This window comes from Pteronotus mesoamericanus, unplaced genomic scaffold (assembly GCF_021234165.1).
Source record: "Pteronotus mesoamericanus isolate MK-2021 breed Mesoamerican mustached bat unplaced genomic scaffold, CSHL_Meso_final contig_221, whole genome shotgun sequence".
NCBI lineage: Eukaryota > Metazoa > Chordata > Mammalia > Chiroptera > Mormoopidae > Pteronotus > Pteronotus mesoamericanus.
Window position 1 is genome coordinate 14628695 of NW_026555092.1, and position 21444 is coordinate 14650138.

Here is a 21444-nt window from a genome sequence, read left to right on the forward strand (position 1 = left end):
ATTAGATACTGGCAATCACCCCATCCTTGATTATTCTTTCTTGGTTTTTCGGTGTATCTCTGTCACTGCTTCTCTCCTCCTTCCCCCGTCCCCTGCTTATTGATTGCTTTTCCATCTCTGCCTTCTAATTTTGGCAATTCCCTCAGGCTCAGTCCTTAGCACTCTGCTCTTCTTTCTTGCCCCCTAACCCAGAAAACCCAACATTTCCCATGTCTCTAGCTAGCACCTCTATGCGTACGGCTTCTAAACTTAAGTTCTCAGCTGACCAAAATTGAATTCTGATATTTCCAGCTGCTGCAAGAACGTTCCATTAGTAGCTCCTTTGTTGCTGTTTTAAATTCAACATATTTAAACTTGAATTAGTCAAATCCATTCCCTTTGCAACCTTTATGACTGTTTATTTCTGTTAGTGGTGCACTGTGGTTGTTCCAGCTGCAAAGTTTGAAACCTTGGACCCATTTGAGGAAGGGTCTTGAAATCTTGGAGCCACTGGTGTGCTGGAGCCAGCTTACAGGGGCTCACAAGAGCCAAATATTAAATTTTTGGTAATTTTGTGAGCTCATTGCTAAGTATAGCCATTATTAAAAATTAAATATATAAACTTGCAGTTAAATACATTCTATTTAAAATAAAGGTACATACTCAAAACTCATCACTTCATAATTATTTTACTAAGTGTTATTATTGTCTGTGTTCTTAACCTCAATTATGTCTATTATATCTCTATGATGAAAATACTATATAATGGTGTGCTACTTATACTTTTCTTCCCAACATTGCATTTGGCAGTGTTATATTAGAAGCATGAAATTAGTCATGGTGGGAGAATTTACACCCTGAAAATCAACAAATGCTTCAAGTCTGAGCTGGGTGTATTATTTCTTTTCATTGTTTAGACTTCAAGTGGTAGAGAAAAATGTAAATGTTGCAGATTAAAAAAGTGTGTCATGTTTATAGTGAGTACATTGTAAATAGCACAAAAATTGAAGAAATTCCTTTCTAATGTCCTTTTTGAAAACTATTATACAAGTCATCATGAGCCATTCTCTTCAACTGGCTAATCTACCTGTTGTATACCTTATTCTGTGACATACACATACAAACATGCATACCTTGTGTATTTCTACCTCTATACCTTGTCTTACATGGTTTTCCCATCTTCTTTCTTTCTTTCTGTTAAAACATTTTGTAGTTTTTCAACTCCTCTGTCTTTCAGGAAGTCTTCCCTGATATTTCAGTCTTTATCTTTTCTGATTCCCATTCTATTTTGAATGCTAGATATTTTACAATTGGAAAGCACTTTATAGTTCAGTTTTCCACACAAATGTAGAAATATCAATATCCCAGTCTCGGCTTGGAAAATTCCAGTGGCTAGAAATTTACTGCTTCTTAAACTAGCCCTTTTTATTATCTAAAAAATAATAGTAATAATTATTATTAATTATTATTTATTATTTTAGTGGCTTTAAACAACACAAAGTTATCGTAAAGTTCTGGAGGGCAGAAGTTCAAAATAGGTCTTATATGTGGAATCTAATGAACAAACTGAACTAACAAGCAAAACAGAAACAGACTCATAGATGGGGTGCAGATGACAGCTAGTGGGAGGGGTTGGGGGTGGAGGGATTAAGCAAAAAGGAAAAAGGACTCATGGACATGGACAACAATGTGATGATTGCTGGTGGGAGGGGGGTAAAAGGGGACTAAATGTTAATAGAAAAAAATGCAATATAGATTAAATTAAAAAAAACAAAATAGGTCTTAATGGGGTTAAAATCAAGGTGGGAGAAGAGCTGCATTCTTCCTGGATGCTCTAGGAGAGAATGTTTCTTGCCTTTTCCAGCTCCTAGAGGCTGCCTGCATTCCTTGGCTCATGGCCTCCTTTATGCTTCACAGCAGCAACATCATCGGTCTGACCTGTGTCTCCATCGTCTTATCTCCTTATATTGTGTAGAAAATTACTTATGTTGCAAATGAATCTTCTTCCTTTTAATCTCTACTAATCTTCTGATTCTGTGTTGTGAGCATCACTAAGTGAGGTTATCTCTAGACTTGGAATGAGTCAGAAGACCAGCTGCCACTTACAAAGCAATGTGACCTTAAGATTTCAGAGCCTCGGTTTCTCCTACAGAGTGTGGGTCATTAAAAAAACCTCACAGGGCAGTTATTTGGCTTTAGTAAATAAAAGGAGATTATGGTTGATTATAAAGTATAATGGTTAACGGCAAAGACTAAAATTCAAAAAGACCAAACTGAGGCCAGCTTTTTCACTTGCAACATTGGGCAAGTTGTTAACCCCTGTGCCTCATTATCTCATGTACAAAATAGGAATAATAAAACCTGCTTTATAGATGTGAAGGATAGATGAGATAACATGTAAGACATTTTGCATAGTATTTGACTTTAACCATATATTTTTCCAAAGTGAGATTTGTTTTTCTACTGTTTCTGTTATAAAATTGGAATTATTTTTCCCAAAAGGAAAATAATTTTCAAATTCACTATTAGAAATATTTGGTGAGAGAGGGGGTAAATTAGATGCACACCCTATGAAACACTGGATACCTAGCATTCTATTTTCCTTTGTAGCACTCTCTGGAAGGCCTTTCTATGTCTGGCTGGACTCATCTGTCCATCATTGGCCATCCTATCACATTTTGGTCCATAATAATTCCTGAGGTGTTTCAGGATGATTAAGGACCATCCTCTCCCTCCCCCACATCTTGTTGTCCAAACTTTCTAGAATATTTTTGGCTAGAGTGTGTAATAAATCTGGCTTCAATTAAAAAGCGTGCGTGCATTCTCTCTCTCTCTCTCTCTCTCTCTCACTCTCACTCTTCTGTTAAGTGTTTGTGTTGTACTCCAACCTGAAAATTCTTGAATTTTATTATTGTTTCCAGTTTCAAATTCTTAAATTTGTGTTTACAGAGATTCTTGTGTAGATAATAAAATAATTCAAGATTAAATAAAAAGCCATCTCATTTACTTCCACGCACAGGTTCGCAAGCACATCAATGATCTTTATGAAGATCTGCGGGATGGCCATAACCTGATCTCTCTGCTGGAGGTCCTCTCGGGCATCAAACTGGTGAGCTGCTTTTCTCCTAATGAGTGACCCCACAGGTGTGGCCCATGAATGACGTATTGGTCCATCTTGCTGAGTGGTAGGGCAGTGTCCATCACTGTGTGCTCTGTTACGCGGGAGGAAGAAGTAGAAGAGATTATTATAGGTGGACTTTATTTCTAACTCACACTTACAGTTTACATATGATGTGATTTTATCTTAATTCAAATTGATGTGTCATATATTCTCATTTCTTGATAGATTCGAGCGAGTATCAGTTTTATTCCTTTCATAACTACATGTTTTCTCCTTACTTGTTTTTTATCCATTTATAGATACGAGAAGTATTTTAGGAATAGTAGATTCACATTTAAAGTTTTGAATAAGGTGTATTTTTCTTTCTAGAATATATAGACTTTTTCCTATTTTCTCACTTATTGTGAATTATTTAACTTTCTGTATTGTATTCAGCTCAGGTCCTGAAGTTTACATTTAAAAGCCCAGGTGTTTAGAGTTTTGTTTTGTTTTGTTTTTTTCAATTCCCCTCACTTCCTCCTTTCTATCTATGATTTACAGAGAGTTACAGGTTTGGAGAAATGCCAATGTTAATGTCTGAGCACTGCCCTCGATGCAGTACATTTGGGCTCCTTGGACAATTAACTATGACTGCCTCCTCCCAAAATGTATTAAACAGTGCTTGTGGGAAACACCTACATATCTGAGAGAAAATATTGTGTGAGCCTCTTGGCTTGTCAGATAATAGCTTTTATACTTGCTTTGTTTGCAGGATCAAAACAACCTTACTTGGCGGGCCCATTGTTTCATATATTTGAGCCTAATGGAAGCAGATGATCCTGTGAAGTTTCTGTTCTATCTCTAGCATCATAGACAACATAATTTTCATTTAGAAAAGTCTAGTGGTGAACTCTGGAAACATCTACAAGGAAAGAGACCTGAGCGGGGTGCACAGCTTGAGTAGTCTGGGAAGCTCAGCCCACTCACTGCCATTGGTGAATTCTTAGTCATTGTTTATTGTGTTTCAGGAACAGAATTTGGCACATTTGATTTTACTCCCTAAGTTACAATATTCAGCTTCTTTTAGGATTGGGTTTGGCTTCTCTTGGTCCCTTTGTTTTGGTTTCACATCTTTTTTGCCTTGCAATAGAATTAATTATATGATTTATAATGACCTAAAATTGATAGATGCTGTTATCAGCACAAATAGCACAGGGTGAATTCTATTTTTTTCTCTGGCCCTCATTTATAAATTGCATATGTATTCAGAATTTCACCTTCACTGTGCTGGATTTGACTCTTCAGTGCTGACCAAGTTATATTTTGTTCAACTTTCCTGGAATATTTGGTAAACTTACAGTGATTTTATATTGGAAAGTGACATTTTTGGTGACATTGCTTACAAAACAGGTTAAAACCACTCCAATCTAATTTCTTTTCCGAGCCTTTGAAAACCTTACTTACAGGTGTTTTGGAGATATTCATAAGATATCATTTTCATTGAAAACAATTCAAATATCTCTTTCACGGTTATTCACAATATCTCTTTCTCCTTTCGTTGATTCAGAAAAGCAGAGAGGGTGGGTGGCCATGGAGAATTGAAGATGTGTTTCAACAATAAGATGTGTTCAATATAACCATCTCTTTTGGTCTTTTGCATCTTTTTGGATGTGGGAGGGTATTTTCATCTTTTTGTTGTGGTTGTTTGTTTAATGTTGCATTCATTTCCTTTTCATTTTTGTGTTGTGCATTTCATGTTACTCTGTCATGTCTTTGCCTTGGTTGGTGGCCAAAGGAGCCAGCAGGGCTGAAGACCCTCCGTCTGGTGAGCATGCCCTCCTGGCGCCATACAAACAGCGAGGAGCAGGAGGAGGAAGATGATGATGATGTAGTAGGTCCTCCTGGCAATGCCAGCATCTCACCTGGCAGGCACTGTGGGACCACCAGGGAGTCTGAGGTTTTCCAGGTCTCCAGTAGCTCAGTTACCAATTGCTTTCTTCCCTGTCCACCTGGGACTTTGGGTCCCAAAGACAGTGGTTGAAACTAATTGCACCCCTGGCCACTGTTAGATGATCCTGAAGTAGGAATTATTTTGCTTATCTGAGAATGGTTGGGCCAGAAAGAATAACGGTGTTTGGAGGTATCAAGTCCTTTTGAGACCTGGAGACCCATAGCTTTCTGGTGGCCTTGTTGTGTTCCCTGCCATAGATTGCAGAATTGTGGAAAATTTAATTGATAGCATGACAGTTAATTGCTTACCCAGACTAACTGGTAGGTACTCTCTCTCCACCTCTCTAGCCTGTAGGTTCTCACCATACACCCTGCCGTTTGTTTTCAAAATAGCCTGTTGTTTGCAAACCACTCACTGCATGGAGATCCTCTGCCTTGGTCAGTGGTATCTCTAGTTGTTGTAGAGGACAGAGATTTAGCTTGCATGCTCTTAAGACTACTTATTTTTGGTGGGGAGTACATACTTGTAAATTTTAGGGTGTGTGGAAGGGGCATTTCTTGCTTGCGGGCCCTAAGTTACAGCTCATGATCTTTCTGCAGAAATAAGGATTAGGCAATATTCCCATTCCCTGTCCTCTTAAAGGCACCTTTTCACTTCATAGATATCCCTTCCCATTGCCTTAGAATATTCAGTTTCACAGACTCTGTCACACTTTAAGCCACATTTACAATAATTTATCTGGAATGACTGAGAAGAAGTTCTTGCAAAAAAGATTTTTTCCTAAACCTTTGACTTAAGAAGTTGCCCGGAGAGACCTCAACATCCTTGTAGATTATCCTAGTTTGGGAGTGTTGCTTGGAAGTGTTGGGGGTCACCCAGAGAAATGCCTCTACCCTTATCTTTCCACCACCTGGGTCACTTTTTGCTCATTTCAACCTGAGGGAAGGTTTCCTTTGCAGGTGCCCACAACAGAGCCACTTTATATTCTATCAGCCTTTAATTAGTACCAAATTGGCATTTACAAATGAACTGGGGATATCTAGTGAGAGTGATGTTTTAGTCCTAATCTTCGGAAAATAATAGCAACATTGGAAAGTGAGTAGGAGAAACTGTTCCAGAAGTAGATAGCCAACCCTGCATGTACTTGTTGGGCAAACAGACTTCATATACTTCTGGATGGATAGTCGTTGAACTATGGTTAGGGCACCAGAGACACCAGATGGAGATGGGCTCCTCTTCTGTGGCTTGTGTGACATCCAGGATTAAAAGACTGGCAGAAAATACCTTTTGGGGGGTTATCATGTTGAACATCCCTACATCATCAAGGTTGTGTTAGCTCTGGGTGTTTCATATGGGAGTAAAGGGTAGCTTTCCTTCTTGGAAGATCAGTTTCTTCCTGATATTTGAGTCTTATTTTGGATTTTTCAAGACTTGTTTATTGAGCATATGTAACTCCCCATTCTGTAGTTTAAAATGAGCTACCACTGGCTTCTTTTGTCAGGTTTGCAATAAGGTTGGCTCTGTCCATTATTGTGCAATACGCAATTAGGACTTTCCACCCTTCCTTTATAATAGCATTTAACTTTGATTTTAGGAGCCATTGAGCCGGAGTCCTCATCCCCACTAATCTTACATCAATAATCAGGTTCTGCCACGTGGGACTACAGAAGAACCTGTAGAGAAGCGGTGGCACTGGTCAGCATTAGCAGTCAAAATGCACTATGTGTTCACGGGAATTTTAGCGGTAATCTAGGCACTTTGGAACCTAGGAGAGCATGGTGACACAGGCTGGTCCTGCCACTGAAGGGTGCTTTACAGTAATGCTCCCGCGCCTGGCTTCAGCCATGAGGAATTTGCTGCGGTCTTCTAGTCTCTGAAATGAAAGTGGAAAGTACTCTGCATGGGTCAAGAGTGTAGCTAAAATTAACACCCCCTTTATTTGTTTGCAGCCCCGGGAAAAGGGCAGGATGCGATTTCATAGGCTGCAGAATGTGCAGATTGCCCTGGACTTCCTAAAGCGGAGAAAGGTAAGAATATCCCATGGGTTCCCCATTCAGCCAGGAAATGTTGGCATTGGTTCCTATTTAGGGAAGTTCTCAGTGCCCCAAGCCCTCAGTAATTGCTAAATCTGACTGACCCAGTTCTAAGTCTTACTTGCTAGTGAGCAATTGTATTATGGCTGGACAAATCATTTGGTAGTTCTCACATAGAGCTTGTGGCCTTCCTGAGAGGGAGACTGTTGACAGAGAAGAGTTAGGTGCTAAAGATTAAATTGTATGGACCCACCTTAGATGGAAGTCAAAACGAAGGTGAAAGGTAAACCAACAAAGAAGATGGAAGAGGTACAGCACCCAGGGCAAGGGGAAACCAGGGTACCATGTTATCATGAAAATCAGATGAGGGGATGATGCCACTTCAGGTATGAGGAAAGGATCTTAGCTGTTAAGTATTGGTGGCTTAAGAGAACAGTTTTAATAGAGCAGAAAAGTGTTCAGAGTATATTGGACCTGGATATAGGAAGGGAAAAATTAAGTTTATTACTCTCTACATAAGGAAGGAAGACAGCAACGCATTTTTGGATATAAGAGGAGAAGCCAGTGAAAAGAAGAAGACTGAGAATGAGAGGAAAGATAATTAAGAGCCATAGTATGTTAGACCTAGAAATACCTTAGAGATATAGTAGCCCAGTTTTTTCATTTATAGCTAAGGAAACTGAGATCTAGATAGGTGAAATGACCTGCTTCAAATCATAAAACAAGTTAGAGCAAAGCTGGGACTCTAACCCAGGTGTCCTGACATGTAGTTTAATGCTTCTTCTTTTATTCATGCTGTTTTCTAGGCACCATCCTTCTGCCTATTGCTTCCTAATTGATGGAACCAAGTCCAGGGATTAAGGGATTAGATCCAGAACACAGCCTGTGTAGTTCTTTGAGAAAGAAAAGAGAAATACTTCTCTTCTGAGATACAGGGGAAGGAAGGATGGATAAAGATACAGAGGTGGTTTGTGGTGGAGAGGAAGATGGATGAGGGTGTCAGAGAGTTCATCTGCTTAGAGAGAGCTGTATGGAAAAGATTTGGAATAGTTGCAGTTGCTAGGCAACAGGAGGGGTCAAGAGAACATTAAATGGTATGCTTATTTTTGGAGTTAGTTCATTTTTTGTCACTCATATCAGCGATTCGCATTAACTTGGGACATTTTCTTTCTGTGTGCTCCCATAGCAGTTCACTTCTAATACAAAACTTATGTTACTGCTTCTCCATTTATTCTAATGTACTATAGGCCCTGTGAGGATGGGGAACATGATCTCACTTAACAGTTTTATCTTCATCACTTGTTATTACAAATGGTCCACAATCAGCACTTCATAAACACTTGTTGAAATAAATTGATAAATGAAAAGTAGTAGGAGAATTGGAGGCTGAAGTGTGTAGGGTAAGCAGCACTAAAATGTCTGTGTGTAGAGTTAGAGGAAACCAGAGTGGGTTTTAATGAGCAAGGTTAATTGAGAGGAATTGATTGGCTAGAAATCCAAATAAGGGCCAAGAATAGATTTGGTTACTTATAGTAGAATGAAAATGTGAGCAGACAAGAACAATGGACTCAGAGAAGGGCAGAGAGAACTCTAGAACAGTTCTTCATAATGGTAGAGTCCAAGTCATAGCTGTGCAGCTGTCCAAAGCAGAGTAAAAATGAAAGTCATCATAGTTGAGCAGGCAGATGAATTGTGCAGATAGGGTGATGTTTGAGTTGTTGAGATGAGTGCTAAAATGGCCAAGGAAGATGGTAGATAGAAAGGCAGTTTCTCCTACCCGTAGAAGGTAACTGAGATACAGAAAAGGGAAAGAACTTGCGCAGGCATCTTAGTCAGTAAGGCTGCTGTAACAAAAATACCATAGACTGGGTGACTTATAAACAACAGAAATTTATTTCTCACATTTCTGGAGGCTGGAAAGCCTAAGATCAAGGCAGATTCAGTGTCTGGTGAGGTCCTGGTTCAGAGACAGCTATCTTTTAGCTATGTCCTAACATGACAGAAGGGGCAAGGGAGCTCTCCTGAGGTCTCGTATAAGGGCACTAATCCCATTCCTGAGAGCTCCACCCTTATAACTTAATCATACCCAAATGCCCCACCTCCAGTACCATCAGATTGGGTATTAGGATTTAACATGTGCGTTTTGGAGGGACACAAGCATTCAGTCTATAGTTCTGGTCACCGTTAGTATAAGGAAAAGTGAGGCTTCTGTTTGAGGTCACTGGAGTTTGCTGGAGACACACAAATTTCTGTTCAGTTGAATACATAAGGAGGGCAGGTCAGGGACATTTGCCACAGTTGAACAGGAGCTCTAGGAGGGTTTGTCAGAAGAGACTCACAAGGGTTGAGGTGGAAGTAGGCTGCTTTTCCTGGGCCACTGTTGGTTTCAGCACTAGAAGTCCCATGTCCCAGGAAACCCTTCAGTTTCCAGCTCACTGGGACAGTTGGTCACCCTAGCAGGGGACAGCCTGTGTGTCTGTACACATTGTATTGTTGGAGTGAGATTTTAGGAGTAGAGCAGATGCTGAGGGAGTCATGAGCAGGTGGGGATAGGGTATGTGTGATAAAGAAGATGGAAGTGGAGGGGAAACGGAGGCTGGAGGAGGCCAAAGACTTATGAGAGAGGAGAGGCAACCCTCCCAACCTTAAAAAGAGAAAAATGTCAGGGCTGTGATGACTTCATAACAAAGCAACTCACAGTACCATGTGCCTGCAAGGTTGCTTTGTTGCTGGGAATGTAAAATGGTACAGTCACTCTGGAGGATAGTTTGGCAGTTTCTTATAAAGCTAAGCATATAACATATGACCCAGCAATCTCACTCCTAGGAATTTACCCTAGAGAAATGAAAACATATGCTCACAAAAAAGCCCGTACACAAATGTAGGAGTGTTATGCATAATTGCTTCAAGAAATAACCCCAATGTTCTTCAATGGGTGAATGGTTAAACACAGTATTTTGTATCGATATAGTGAAAGATTGCTCAGCAATAAAAGTAGCAAACTATTGATACATGCAATGACTTGGATGGGAATATCAATGGCATTGTGTTGAATGGGGAAAAAAAACAGTAAACTGAGCCAAGATTACATACTGTATGATTCCATTTATATGACATTCTGGAAAAAGCAAAACTGAGACCAGATCAGTGGTTGCTGGGAGTTACGGGTGGGGGCAAGGTTTGACTACAAAGGGGCAATATGAGTTCACCTTTCTTGCCATGAAGAGACTGTTCTGTCCTCATTATGGTGGTAATTACACAAATCTATACATGTGTTAAAATATTGAATTTAACTGTGTATAAATCAATTTAACTATATATAAATGAATAAAATATATAAAAATGAAATCAAAACAAAAGTCACAGAACTCTGAGATCAGCTTTTGTTTCTTTTTCAGGTGAAACTAGTGAATATTCGTAATGATGACATTACAGATGGCAACCCCAAGCTGACCCTGGGCCTGATCTGGACCATTATTTTGCACTTCCAGGTAGGGTCTGTGAAGTTTAGGGTCCGTGTTGCTTGGTTTGGACATGACCTAGGAAGAACTAGAGGTTGCACTGCTTTACCCAGGCAAGCATACTGAGCCTTCCCTTTCTGTATTTGGCAGTAAATAAGGGTAAGAGTGGGAGTTGGAAATCAAGATAAGGATTGGCCTGGAGATAAAGCTGTTGCAGCCTAAACCTGGAACTTCCTAATCACTTTCATAATGACATGGGTGGGATTTTTTTACTTCTTTTGCTTGGCTCTGTCATTAGCAGTTTGGTTATTAGAAGCCTGCTCACCCGAGTCTAAACTGGCTCTTTAAGTACTCAGAGTATGAGGGGTGGGGAAAGATGTAGGTTGTGATGCCTTAAAAGGGTGGAATGAAGGTTTATAATCCCTGCTTTGATGTAAACTTGCCTCTAATGAACTTCAAACAAGCCTGGTTAATTGTAGCACTGTCTTAGTCATATAGGCTGCTGTAATGAAATGCCATCATAGATTGGGTGGTGTAAACAACAGACATTTATTTTTCATAGTCTGAAAGTTGGAAATCTGAGATCAGGGTGCCGTATGGTTGGGTTCTTGGTGAGAGCCCTCTTCTTGGTTATGTTCTCACATGACCTTTCCTTGGTGCATGCATGCAGAAAAGAAGATCCTGTGTTTCTTTATCTTTTTATAATGGCATTAATTCCATTATGGGGTTTCTGCTCTCATGACCTCATCTAACTATAATTATCTCCCAAATGCCCCATCTCTAAATATAATCACATTAGGGGTTAGGGCTTCATAGGAATTTTGAGGGGACACAAACATTCATTCCATAGCAAGCACCTTAGTAGCTGGATTGTATGTGTTTGTAAGCACAACCTTGTAGCATTAGTCACACCCAAGAGAAGTGGCATCCTGGTAGTGTTCACATAGTCACATGGCCTTCATAAGAAGGCTAACCCTTTTCAACTTAATATGGCCCTATCTTTATAAAAAGACTGCCTTGAGTCACTTTAGCACAACTAAGCAAAGCTATTTCTCAGACTGCTCTCCTATATTCAGACACTGTACAGGAAGGAGGCTAATAGATTAGAGGGAGCACTTGTTGGTATGGTGGGAAAAGGTTAATAATAATACGTCAAGGCACTGACTGATCCCAGGGGCTGAGACCACTATTATGTCTTATTTGGGGAGGTAGTGCCACCTGCTGGTTGGAGGCAGAAGAGCAGGTGTACTGGAATTCCTAAAAACCTGAGGCAATTCTGAGAGTTTAGGGATTATTTCTTGGGGCTCTAGTCTGGAGGTGGCACTGACAATTGACAGCGTGGGTAGGCTTAGGAAAGTGTGGAGGTAATATGTATTTTTATGGAACCACAACGTGGCCTCAGGTATGCATTGGATATAGGGATAACCAGGAACATGAACCTGACAGAGTGTTCCTTTGCAGGGTGGGAACTGGAACTTTGTTGAGCTTTCCTCAAGTACTAGAGTTATCCCTTTAGAACCCTTATGAACAGAGGAATTTTTTTTTTAAGAGAAACTGTATTTTTATCCCAAACCTGTCCTCACTGTTACTGCTCAATGTTAGTCTCATAGGTGTGAGGTAAAAAGAATCTGTCCACTGTGTCTCTACTTTCCCTGACTACAATTAAATCTCTTTTAAAAAGGAAACTCAGGGGCCAAGGAATCAAAACTGAATTGGTTAATTAAAACATTGGTGGGACAGAGGAGATGGGGTAATGGAGCTGTTCTTATTCTGAAGAGCTCCATCAGCAATAGTTTTCTCTGAAAATGTGTTATGGAAAATTTCAAACATTAACAAAAGTAGAGAAAATGGTATCAAGAACTGCCCTAGTTCAACAATTGTTAACTCACGGCCAATATTATTTCTTCTCTATCCTGATTCACTCCTCAAACCACAATAGGTTAATTCAAAAGAAATCCCATACTTCATATAATTTCACCTGGAAGTATTTCAGTGTGTATCTCTGGAAGATACTTTTTTAAAAGCAAACCACAATATTATAATGCCATAACAATTAATAATTTCTTAAAATCATGAAATATCTGGTCAGTGTTCAGATTTTCCCAATTATTTCATTTTAAAAAGTGGTTTATTTGGACCAGAATCCAAATAAGGTCCACATATTGCATTAAATTTCTCTTTCCACCTCCTTGCAATTTGTTGAAGATAACAGATCTTTTGTCCTCTAAGGTTTATAGTGATGTTGATGGCCTCTCTGGTGTGTCTTCTAACAGTGCCCTCTATCCCACTATTGTATTGCCTACAAACTGGTGGTTTAGAGCTAGACCTGATGCTCAGTCATATTCAGGTTCATTTTGGAGGTAAGGCAAAGATGGTAGGTAGTGTTGTGCTGTATACTTTATTGCTGCACATCAGGAGGCACATAATGTCTCTTGTCTCTCTTATCATGATGGTAAGATTGATTAGTGGAGTCAGGTATTATCAGCCTGGCTGATCCATTCTGCATTCCTTGTTAGCCCTTCGCGTAATAGTTTTAGCAGTTACTGATCATCATTGCTAGTTCTGTTATTTCATTAGAAGTTGCAAAATGGTGATACTCAAATAATATATTTCTTTATTATTTGACTGGAATACTACTATATAAAGAAGAACTTCACCTTATCAGTCACCTTGAAAAATAGCTCCTGTGAGAGATGTTAAGATAAAAAGGTGAATATTCCCAACTTTCCCTCTGTTTACAAGTTTTCAGAATAATTAGTTGGTTCCCTCAGAATCTCCATAGGTGACCAGTGGAAGTTTCTTTGTTGATTCCCACTCCCCCCACCCCCGGCCCAGAGTATAACATAGTTATACTGCCCCCCCCCACCCACCCTGCAGTATAACTATGGCTCATGAATTTTTTTAAACAGGCTTAAATGCATTTCAATCACATACAGCTATTATTCTTTTTAACACTCAAATAGCTTCACCATCGGCCTGTAAGAGCCTTTTAAAAGTTGAAACTCTTGAGTCCTTTGGCATGATCCCCAAAGTCTTTGGTAATTTCCTTTTTTTCTTATGAGATGAGATGAGATGAGATGAGATGAGATGAGATATTCCAGACTCTTTGGGGCATATAATTCCTATCCCAGACCTGAAATTAGCAATTTCTCCAAGGAGCTCTAATTCTTTATTGACAGTCTGAGTGCCACTAGTAGGTTATCGTTTCTGGGCTTTATCTCTAGACGGAGATGCCAATATTGTATTTTTCTCTTTAAAAAAAAATCATGAACTTATACTGATATTTCTAATACAAATTTAGAATTACAGACTTTTATATAACTTCTTTGGCTTTGTATAAGGGTGGCAAAGGTAGGTTTACAGTTGTGAGTACACAAAACAGTTAATCTATTGTAATAATTGTAACATGCATGTCTTTTTTCCATATGAACAAGTGTAAGTCTATTTTTGCTCACCCCTGTATTTGTATCCTTCTTTTTCTTAGGCTGAAAATCTTGACCCTGACCACAGTAACACATCACGTATTTTCTTTTCTTACACATAGGTACACATATGTCTGTAAAGTCACATATATTTTATGTAATATCAAAATAACAATACCAGTATTATTAACAATATGATTACTAAGAATTTTATGATTTCTTTGCAGGTCTTTTTGTCCTTAGTGTATATTTCCTAAGAATGTCCAAATAATTGTATTTTAAAATACAATTAAAGTTGTTAAGCCATTAATTCAATACATAATTAGGTTCTCATTTGTTTTTATTTGCTTTCAGTTCTTATGGATTTTTTTTTCTCGTTTCAATTTTATTTTTTATTATAGAGATTATATCTTTACAGTATTTCAAAGGGAAATTTTAAAAAGTGAATACAGGGTGTATTCAGAGAATTCTAGTGTCCATCTTTGCTTCCTCCATCCTGTTTCTTCCCTTTCCCTACAGTTAGTTAACTTTATAAAAACATCTTTTTGATTATCATTCTATTGTTTTATTTTAGGAAAATACATACTTTTAAAAAACTTTATTGAGGTATATTTTACACACTATAAAATTGACCCATTTTCATTGTATATTTCAGTGATTTTTATAAGTTGTACAACAGTCACCATAATCGAGTTGTAGAACATTTTCATCATCCCAGTATAATCCCTTTTTTCATTTACAGTTCTATGTTCCCATCCCCAGCCTCAAGCAACCAGTAATCTGTTTTCTGTCTCTTTAAATTTGCCTATTCTGGACATTTCACCTAAATGGAATCATATAATATGTGATATTTTGCATCTGGCTTCTTTCACTTAGTATAATATCTTTGAGGTTCATCCATGATATAGCATATATCAGAATTTCATACCTTTTTATTGCCAAGTAGTATTCTGTTCTATGGATATATCATATTTTATCTATTCAGCAGTTGATGGACATTTGTTTGGGGTTTTTTTAGGTATTATAAATAATGTTGATATGAATATTTGAGTTCTAGTCTTGTGTGGATGTATGTTTTCATTTCTCTTGGATATACGCCTAGGAGTGGAATTGCTGGTTTGTATGGTAGTTTTATGTATAACTTTTTAAGAAACTGCCTAACTGTCTTCCAAAGTGGCTTTACTGTTTTACATTCCCACCATTTTTAAAAATATTTTATTTATTTTTAGAGAGAGGGGAAGGGAGGGAAAAAGAGGGAGAGAAACATCGATGTGACAGAGAAACATCGATTGGTTGCTTCTCGTATACGCCCCAACCAGGGACCAGGGCCTGCAACCCAGGCCTGTGCCCCTACTGGAAATGGAACGGGCAACATTTTGGTTTGCTGGAGGACAGTCAGCCAACTGAGCCAAGCTCGTCAGAGCGCCCACCAAGTAATTTAGGCTGGTTCTTGTTTTTTTTTACATCTTCACCAACATTTGTTGTCTGTCCTTCACATTATAGCCATCCCAATGAGTGTGAAATGATAGCTGCTTGTGGTTTTAGTTTGCAGGAAAGTGTCTTCTTTAACTGAATTCCACAAACATTTATTGAGGACCACCTATGAGCAAATCTTAGGTAGAGTCAGTGGGAGATACAAAATTGAACTAGACACAGAGTCAATCCAGTTCAACTATGTATATCAAAGGAATGACAAGAGACATACTATAAAATAACGTGATAGAGATTTAAAGAATCAGGGAGGTATGGGAGAGGGAGTTGGAACATAACACGCTCACTAATTAATGGATTCTGTAACTTCCAGGGCTTTCAACCTAGCCCACTGTTCTTTGCCCTGTTACCGATTTCACTGGAAGATATAAACAGCTCTGGCTTTGTCTTTTGCATGCATATTAGCTACCTGCTTTTCTCTCTTGTTGTTTCAGCAGAGCAGAATGCTTATTTTGTCTCCTCATAGAAGGAAGCTTTGCTGCCAGAGTACTTTCCCAGATGCAACTAATTACTAATTCCTTTTTTGGCTATTTTTGAAGTCTTGGTGTTTGCCTACAGTATTAACTAAGTGTTTGGGAGTGTGGGAAAAGTTTCCCTGTCTGCAAAGCTTTTGGTTGGCTAATAAAGGATTATATAGAGCCTCCAACCTCTTTTGTCTTACTTCAGATAGGGTGTGATATGTATCTTGCTAGTTATATATCATGTGGTTTTCTAGTCTTTTGTTATCGAGCATCTATTAGCTGTTTTCACCAAGAACATGTGTTACATAAAGCAAAATGGAAATGCAGAGAAGAACTATCAATGTTAGGGGATTAGTAAAATAGCTATTATAGTCGAATTCTGTTATTGGTGCTAATGAAGTAGAACAGTGGTATAGGTCATGGTTGTCATATCAAGGGGTATTCAATTGTAGGAGAGGCTGTAGCAGATTAAAAATTTGCTACTACTGATCAGACTGGTAGTATTGATAACTTCATAAAGCAATTTATGGTTTCTAAAATGTTTTTATAACACCTATTAAAAAGATATGTGCTAAATGGTAGGGATTCTTTTTAAGTTTTTAGTTATGAAAATTTCAGGTACTCAGAAAAGTGTAGAACACATCTTCATGTGTGTAGTCACCTTCAAAATTAGGCAGGTATTAATATTTTTGTTTGCTTCAGATTTTTTTCTCTTTTTCTTTAAAGAAATGAAGCATTTCAGACACAGTTTTCTTGCTCTCTCTTACCCTAGGTCAATACTGTCTTGAAGTTGATGTATATCATTCCCATATATGCTTTGGTACTTTTATGACAGAAGAGGTATTCATAAACAATATGTGCTGTTGTTTTGATGTTTTTATGTTTGACACGAAGAGTATCTTCTACGTGTCCTGCTTTTCTTAATCTAAATTTCATTTTTGAGGTTTATTCATGTTGATAAAGGAGGACCTAACTTGTTCATCTTCAGTAATTTACATGGGCTGTAATGTGAGTGGAGCCCCTGCATATGTGCAACAGCTGTTATTTGCAGTCTGTTATTTAATTGCTTGAAGAAGACATTCATTTTTGCAGTTAACATCTGTGTACATGTGTCCTGATGCATATAGGCAAGAGGGCCTTTTGGATAGATACCTGGGCTGTAATTGCTGGGTTGTGCACATTTTTTTATTTTGCCAAATTACTCTCAGAAACACTGTATGACTTAGTATGTGTTGATAACACCTACTTCTGTTTAACATGTTTATCTGTGTGTGGATTCCGGCACTATGATGCAAGCTTAGAAGCAGAAAGGATTTTGTCTCTTTTGTTGTTTTCTTTGACTGATGTGGAATAGGCACTCAGTAAATATTTTTTAAGTGAATGGACGTTTTATAAATTTGATCTCAAAGCAGTGTGGTAGGGTGGACCAGAGAAATAGACAGTGATGTCTGTTTTCTTGTGCCTATTTGTTGATGAGCAAACACGGAGACCAACTGACTTTTTTGGGTTACACATCCAGATACTAATAATAGAATTTCTTGTCTCTTGGTTTTGTCCAAGCCAGTTTGAAAATACATGTTAGGATTTATGGTTTTTCTAAAAGATGAATTCTTGAAAGTCAGAACTTGATGAAATTAGTTTTCCATCTCTCAGTTGTTTATTAAATACTGGTATATATCTAGCGCTCTGAAATTTAAAAACTTCAGGGAGTTCAGGTCAAGCATGAGCTTTCTTTTGAAAAAATGTTTTATTGTATTTTTTTCCATTACCATTTAGTCCCCTCAGTTCCCACCCCTCAGCATGATCTTAGCTGGGTAGACTTGAGGTTTACATTTTTGTGTACTTTGCGGTGCTTAGTGCTTGGCATATAGATGAGGACCATTCATGTTTGTGGAATGGAAGAGTAAGCTCTTTCACTCTGGAGTCTCACTCTGGCTGTCTTTGTGGGAGACCTACAGAAAGTGAACAGTTAATGAGGGAAAACTCAAAGGAGAAGACAGGAAGAATGGGTAGGCCCTAAAAGTGCTTTCCTAGAAGGCAACAGTCCACTTGTTAAGAGCTCAGGCTAAATGAGAAAAAGACCCAGGGAAAAGTCCCGGTGGTCAGAGTTAAACTTAGTTAAATAGTGGGAGTAGAGCTCCTGTAAAGAAAAAGAAGCACCCGAACTTTGGACCTTGGAACATACCTTCCTCCATAGAGCCTAGTCAAGAAAAAAGTATATTAGGACCCTGGTGGTAGTGGAGTGTCTCATACTTTTTAGCTCCAGTAATAAATGGGAAGAAAGGGATTTACCGTAGACCAGGCACTGTGCCAAGCACTTTATAGACATTATCTCTTTCACCCTTTCTACAGCCCCATTAAGTAGGTGGAGGTATTCATATTTTACAGGTAAGGAAACCGAATCACCTAGCAAGTTAACTGAACTGGGAATTTGAACCTCGGTCTACCTTACTAAAATCTCTCTCTGCTCCTTTCCTAGACCAGTTTTTCTTTAGAGCAAAAGGAAATAAAGGCCTGATCTGTCTGACATATGTAAAAGTTTAAAAAAGAAAATGCTCCCAGAAGTAAATATGCTTGGTTCTGTCAAGGTTTTCAGAAAAACCCTACAGGGCAGCAGTCGTATTAAACAGCTGTCTTTCTTGGCCCTGAATTGATCAGTTTCAGGAATTTGATTTGCTTGTATTTCATGAATAAAATTCAAGCTTAGGCCTTAGGGAGGATATGCATCTTAAAAGTTCCAATTCTCTTCATTGAAGGAATGAAGGCCTCTTGCCTGCCTAGAGAATTGTATTGGAATGTCATATTTTTTGCTGATTATATGATTTATGGAAGTCTGATAAAGTTTCAGTCCCATGCTAATCTCCTTGTCTTGTTTCTTGCCGTGGCTTATGATCGTCATAAGATGGTGCTGCAGTTTTGTAGTCAGCCTCAGGAAAAGGCCTAGGGGAGAGACACCCACTGCAGTTATGAAGCAGTCGGGGCATCAGTAGGGTCTCAGAAGTGGTTGTGTAGGACCTGTTGATTCATGGCTTCTTATTGCTCTACTTTTGTGCAGGGCAATTTTCAACTTTCCAAGAAAGGTGGGTAGGGCTGTACTGATAAAGTCTTTAGGGCTGACATAGCTAGAGCCAGGCAGGCTATTTCTCTCTGCTGTGTGGGCTGGGATCCTTTTGGTATAGACTAAAGAGCTGTAACCAAGAAGAAACTCACATCTTTCCTTCCGCTCCATTCCGAGCCCTTCGGGTTGTGTGGTATCTCATCTGTCCAACACCATACTAAAAATTGTGGTGGACAAATCCCATTGATATAACAGGGTAACTTTTGAATCAATTTCTTAGAACTGTTCTTCAGACTTCCTGCCATATTGCAATTTAAGTGAAAATCATCAAGGCCTCATTTTAGCAATTTTCTTCCTTACTTCCAAAATGCAAGTGTTATATCTCTGTCTGAGTTCTTGGTCCAAGTGAGACTAGTTGCCAATTTAGAACAGAGGGGAATCTTCCTGTTTTTCTTAACTGAGTATAGACTTCCATCCTTGCCACACTTAGAAGCTAGTGTGACCTGGGGTTGAAATTAAAAGTCTTATATAGCAGTTCATGTTCTGGCTTTGCCACTTACTAGCTGTGTATCCTTGAGCAAACTAATCAACTTTCTTAATCCTCCATTTCTTTACCTGTCAAATGTAAAATAATAACAGTTTTGACCTTTTATGGTTATTGTGAGAATTAAATGAAATAATCCATAGCTTAGCATAGGGCTTAGCACGTTACAAATGCTAAAACAATGTTAGCTATTAGCAGCAGCAGCAATTACTGTTGTCTCATGTCTCAGCAGAGATGCTGCTTCTCTGTTGTATCTGGGAGTGGTATCCAGATCCTATTCTCAGAACTGGTTTCTGTGTTTTCCTTGTGTATCATTGGTCGGTAGATTTAACAGGTTCTCTCTCTCTCTCTCTCTCTCTCTCTCTCTCTCTCTCTCTCTCTCTCTCTCTCTCAGGAGAGAAGTAAATGCTGCAAGAGGATAGCCTGTGTTTTTTTTTCTTAACTCTGAGAATTAGGCTCCAGTCTCTCTTAGGTTATAATTTGATTACAATAATTCTATTTCTGACCTGAAAAAATAGAGAATGTTTACCTTGCTTGATATTTTCTTATCGATGTGTTGGTACAAAAATTGAAATATCTATGTCCTTTCAGAGTCTAGGGGCCATAATTGCAGCATCCCCAGTCCTGGTTCTTCTTGGCCCTTCCCTTTCTGGTTGGTTCCAGCAGCGCTGGTTTGCTTTTCCCTCTTTCTCTTCCTCCTCCTCCCTTCTCCACGTTACCTTCTCCCTTGGCCTCTCCTCTTCCCCCCTCCCTTTCCCTTTTACTCTTACAATCTCCCCCCTCCTCCTCACCCTCCCTAATTTCTCCCCTCTCCTGGTTTCTAGCTCCTTTCTGCTTTCTGTTTGTGTTTCTGAGGGCAGTGCTCCAATTACCTCATATTTGGAGAGAGGAAGCTGCAGCCAATCCGGTTTCTGTCTGCTTTTAGGTCAAGTGATTTCTGAACTGCAGTGAGATGCTTTGAATTTGTCTTGTTGCAGCTCTGAGCCTGTAAGATGGCTGTCTGAATCGGCAGCGGCTAGAAGAGACAGAGAGAGGCGGGGAGGGAGGGAGAGAACTGGAGGGATTGCCGGCATAGAGCATGTTTTAAAATGTGCATCTAATCCGATGAAGCCAGGGTTGGGATTTCTCTGGGATCCCAAGACTGGCTTAGCTGCGTTTTTGCTAAGATTAGGAGGGGAAAGCAATGGGAAATTCATTGGGCTGTGTTAAGGAGACGAAAGATTCAGTAGCTATTCCTGAGAAGGCTCCTATATCTCCTAAGAAAAGGGTTCGGTTCAAAAGGAAGTGGAGGGGAAAGAAAACCTCTACTCCAGAGGTATCTCCTAAGGAAGAACCCTTGGAAGGCATTGGAGTCATTGAAGAGACAGAAACCCTAATGAAGTTAATAGTGAGTGTCCAAAAGGAGGAAGGAGTGGGAGGGATAGAACATCCCCCGACAGACATTTTACTGCCTGGAGACTCAGCCCCCAACTCAGGAGTGGGAGATCAAGGGATGATCGTGCAGGTGAAAGAGAGATTCCAGGGGGAGATCCAAACTGCCCACCTTTTGCTAGAGAATGAGTCATCAGTTGCCGGAGGGGTCTGGGATTCCCTGGAAGAGGGGATGACTGTCATCGCTCACCTGCTTGATAACCCAGCAGAGAGGGATTGTGAAAAGTCAGTGAGCCAACTGGTGGAATTTCCGAGGACAGCATCCTGCAGCAGCAGGGCTGTGCTGCTGCCTTTGCAAGGAGAGACTGCAGTGGAGAAAACTGATTCTCAGCCTGGCTATCAGAGCAGCACTTTCCCCAGGACGGATTATCCCATGAACACAGGAGATGAAGACCAACTTTCAGAGGGCTGGAGTGTGGAGGGAGGAACCAAGGATATTTTAAGTGTCCCTGAGACAGGTTCCTGGATTGCAGAGCGTTCTGTCCCTTCATCACTGTTGGAGCAGTTGAGAGG

General features: G+C 39.4%; 1 protein-coding gene across 7 annotated transcripts in view; it reads left to right on the forward strand.

The window, feature by feature from the left end:
* Positions 1-21444, forward strand: part of MACF1 (microtubule actin crosslinking factor 1) — a 314815-nt gene that overhangs the window by 126303 nt on the left and 167068 nt on the right. For 6 of the 7 annotated variants that reach the window (XM_054572012.1, XM_054572014.1, XM_054572013.1 and 3 more), the window contains exons 3-5: positions 2999-3088; positions 6980-7057; positions 10462-10554. In XM_054572012.1, the coding sequence (XP_054427987.1) occupies positions 2999-3088; positions 6980-7057; positions 10462-10554 (261 nt within the window). Of the gene's footprint in view, positions 1-2998; positions 3089-4874; positions 4971-6979; positions 7058-10461; positions 10555-21444 lie in introns of all 7 variants that reach the window. The other variant, XM_054572011.1, reaches the window with a different exon arrangement.